Source organism: Triticum dicoccoides, chromosome 3A (genome assembly GCF_002162155.2).
Source record: "Triticum dicoccoides isolate Atlit2015 ecotype Zavitan chromosome 3A, WEW_v2.0, whole genome shotgun sequence".
NCBI classification, from domain to species: Eukaryota; Viridiplantae; Streptophyta; class Magnoliopsida; order Poales; family Poaceae; genus Triticum; species Triticum dicoccoides.
In genome coordinates, this window is record NC_041384.1 from 604,209,834 (window position 1) to 604,212,337 (window position 2,504).

A 2,504-nucleotide genomic window follows, 5' to 3' on the forward strand; every position below is an offset into this window, starting at 1 on the left:
CAGATTGTTTTCTCTGGATTTACTTATCAATGTGAGTATTTTCTCTCCTTCCAGAAACAATGTAGACAAAAGGACTGCACTTGAAAATCTGGATCTCATCTTTTTGTGCCTTGACGAAGTTGTTGATGGAGGGTAATTCCCATGCTTCTACATGCTATTATGCTACGCAGTTGGTTTCCTTTAAAAATAAATAAATTCCGGCTCCTTTTCCGTGGAGTGGTGCATGCCATAACCATTTTCTGTTTTTTTGTATCTTCAGCAACGAATTCAATTAGTAGCACTTATACTTTCATAATTCGGATCACCTATGTAGAGTTGATAGCAAAGGTTAATTTGAACGTTATGGATGATTTACTGTTCACTGTTTTCAAGAAACAATCGTGCCCGATTTCTATCACCACACAACAACCGTTCAGATTTTTATAAATCGGACTATGATTTATGTCTTAGCTGTTGAGGACATGAGCAAAATAACCTCAAGTTAACCTTTGCGCTTGTGCCATGATAATACAGATTTAAAGACTTTCTGGTCTGTCAGATTGTAATTTGTTTGATGAGTTGCGGACCTGCATATAGTTGATTGTTCACAAACGCCTTGCAGGATTGTTCTGGAAACGGATGGAAATGTGATAGCCGAGAAGGTGTCAGGCCATGGATTGGAAGGAGCTGGGTCGTTCACTGAGCAGGTATAACACAGTTGTGATAATGGTTCCAGCTGAAACCTATCTACTTCCAGATGACTTATTCTTCTCCCATCTACTTGCAGACGATAAGCCAAGCCCTAGCGACAGCAAGAGAGCACTTCGCGAGGTCTCTTCTGAAGTAGTGTGTGTAGGCATCTTTCGGGTTGGCGATGCACCCAGCATTGAACTCCTGTGTTTCCTCTTGTAGCACAGTGCACCTAGTTTGCAAGAAAGAAAGAACGAGAAAATGACTTGAATCTTTGCGCGCGAGTTCGTTCGTCTGTTGTTGTGGTGCTCGTCGACATTTTGTCGCAGAGATGTATGTGCGGCCTAAGTGCCTAACTGGTTACCAGGTTCCCTTCTAAAGTCTGTATAAGAAACTTGTGATGGTGCAGTCGTTGGTCTTGTTGTCTCACCTCCCTTTTGGTGCATAATAGCAATCCAGCAACAGCACATGATGCTACCAATTTCTTGTGATCTGCGACTTTCTTCCATCCTGTTAAAAAAAGAACCTTCTACCATGATCATTTGAGTTTTCCTCTATATCATCCTGTGCACCTTCTACCATCCTTTTGCTTTCCCTTGCAGGTCGGGCTATTCTTGTTCGCGCGGCTCTCCGGGCCCTTCCTATATATGCTATGAGTGCGCTGCTGCTGCCCATCGGAACGCTTCAACAAATTGACAAACGCTGTAGGGCCTTCTTCTGGTCAGGGCAGGATAAAACTACGGGAGGGCAATGCAAAGTGGCTTGGGACCTTGTGTGCGCTCCATTCGTGAACGGGGGTCTAGGCTTCTCCTCGCTCAAACACATGAATGTCTGTCTTCTTCTTCGTCACCTGTCAAAACTGCATGACTCTGGCGCTGCCCCAGCCCCGTCCTACCTAGTTACCAAATATGGCTGGTCTCCTACCCACGACCTGGGCGCTGGGGATTCAGCTGCGTCGCCAGTCTGGCGCGATATCTTTAAACACCTTGACTTCTTCCGATCCATTACGTCGGTTAAACTCGGGAATGGGGCCACCACCTCGTTCTGGAATGATCTTTGGCTCCCAAACAACCAAACTACTCTTGCATCTCAGTTTGCTGCTCTCTACACTCACTCCAATAGGCAGTCGGCCTCAGTTGCTAGAGTGCTGGATTCGCCAGATCTGAACCTCGATCTTGCTCCTTGATTATCCCTTGTAGCTGAGAATGAATTGGTTGCTTTGCGTAATATTATGGCTTCGGTTAACTTGGATTCACAGGTGCACGACACCAGGGTTTGCAGCCGAGAAGGCAAGGCCCTTACCACCAGTTTGGCTTATAATGCAATATGGCACGAGCATCCGCCGGACCCGATGGCGGCTGCTATCTGGAAAAATTATGCGCCAAACAAGTGCCGCATCTTCATGTGGTTGGCTCACAAAGATCGAGTATACACCAATGAGCGTAGGTTGCGTCGCTCAATCGCTTCCTCTGATGCCTGCCCGTTCTGCGGCACCTGCGAGGATATCACTCACCTTCTTCTCCGCTGCTCTACTCTTCGGCCGCTCTGGGACGAGCTCCACACCCTTTATAGGGGGTCGCCGCGCAACGTCGCGGATATCTGGCATCAGGCCCCGCGGGACAAAGTTCGTTCCACCGTCCTCATCGCAATCTTCTAGAACATCTGGAAGCGCCGGAACGCCAAGGTCTTTCGACACGAAACCCTTCACATCCATCACATTGCTAGGGTAGCGGCGGACGATCTGAAGCTTTGATCTCAAAGATGCAAGAATGCCCTGCGAAAGTCGTAAGTTGTCAAGCCTGGCCGAGAGATTGTAACCTAATGTAATCTTCGGC

General features: G+C 47.4%; 1 protein-coding gene across 1 annotated transcript in view; it reads left to right on the forward strand.

Annotated features, from left to right (window-relative positions):
* Positions 1 to 1,150, forward strand: part of LOC119269518 (coatomer subunit zeta-1-like) — a 2,988-nt gene extending 1,838 nt beyond the window's left edge. The window contains exons 4-6 of the mRNA XM_037551372.1: positions 55 to 132; positions 602 to 686; positions 767 to 1,150. Coding sequence (XP_037407269.1) covers positions 55 to 132; positions 602 to 686; positions 767 to 826 — 223 coding nt within the window. The 3' untranslated portion in view covers positions 827 to 1,150. The remainder of the gene's footprint in view (positions 1 to 54; positions 133 to 601; positions 687 to 766) is intronic.
* Positions 1,151 to 2,504: the final 1,354 nt, after the last annotated feature.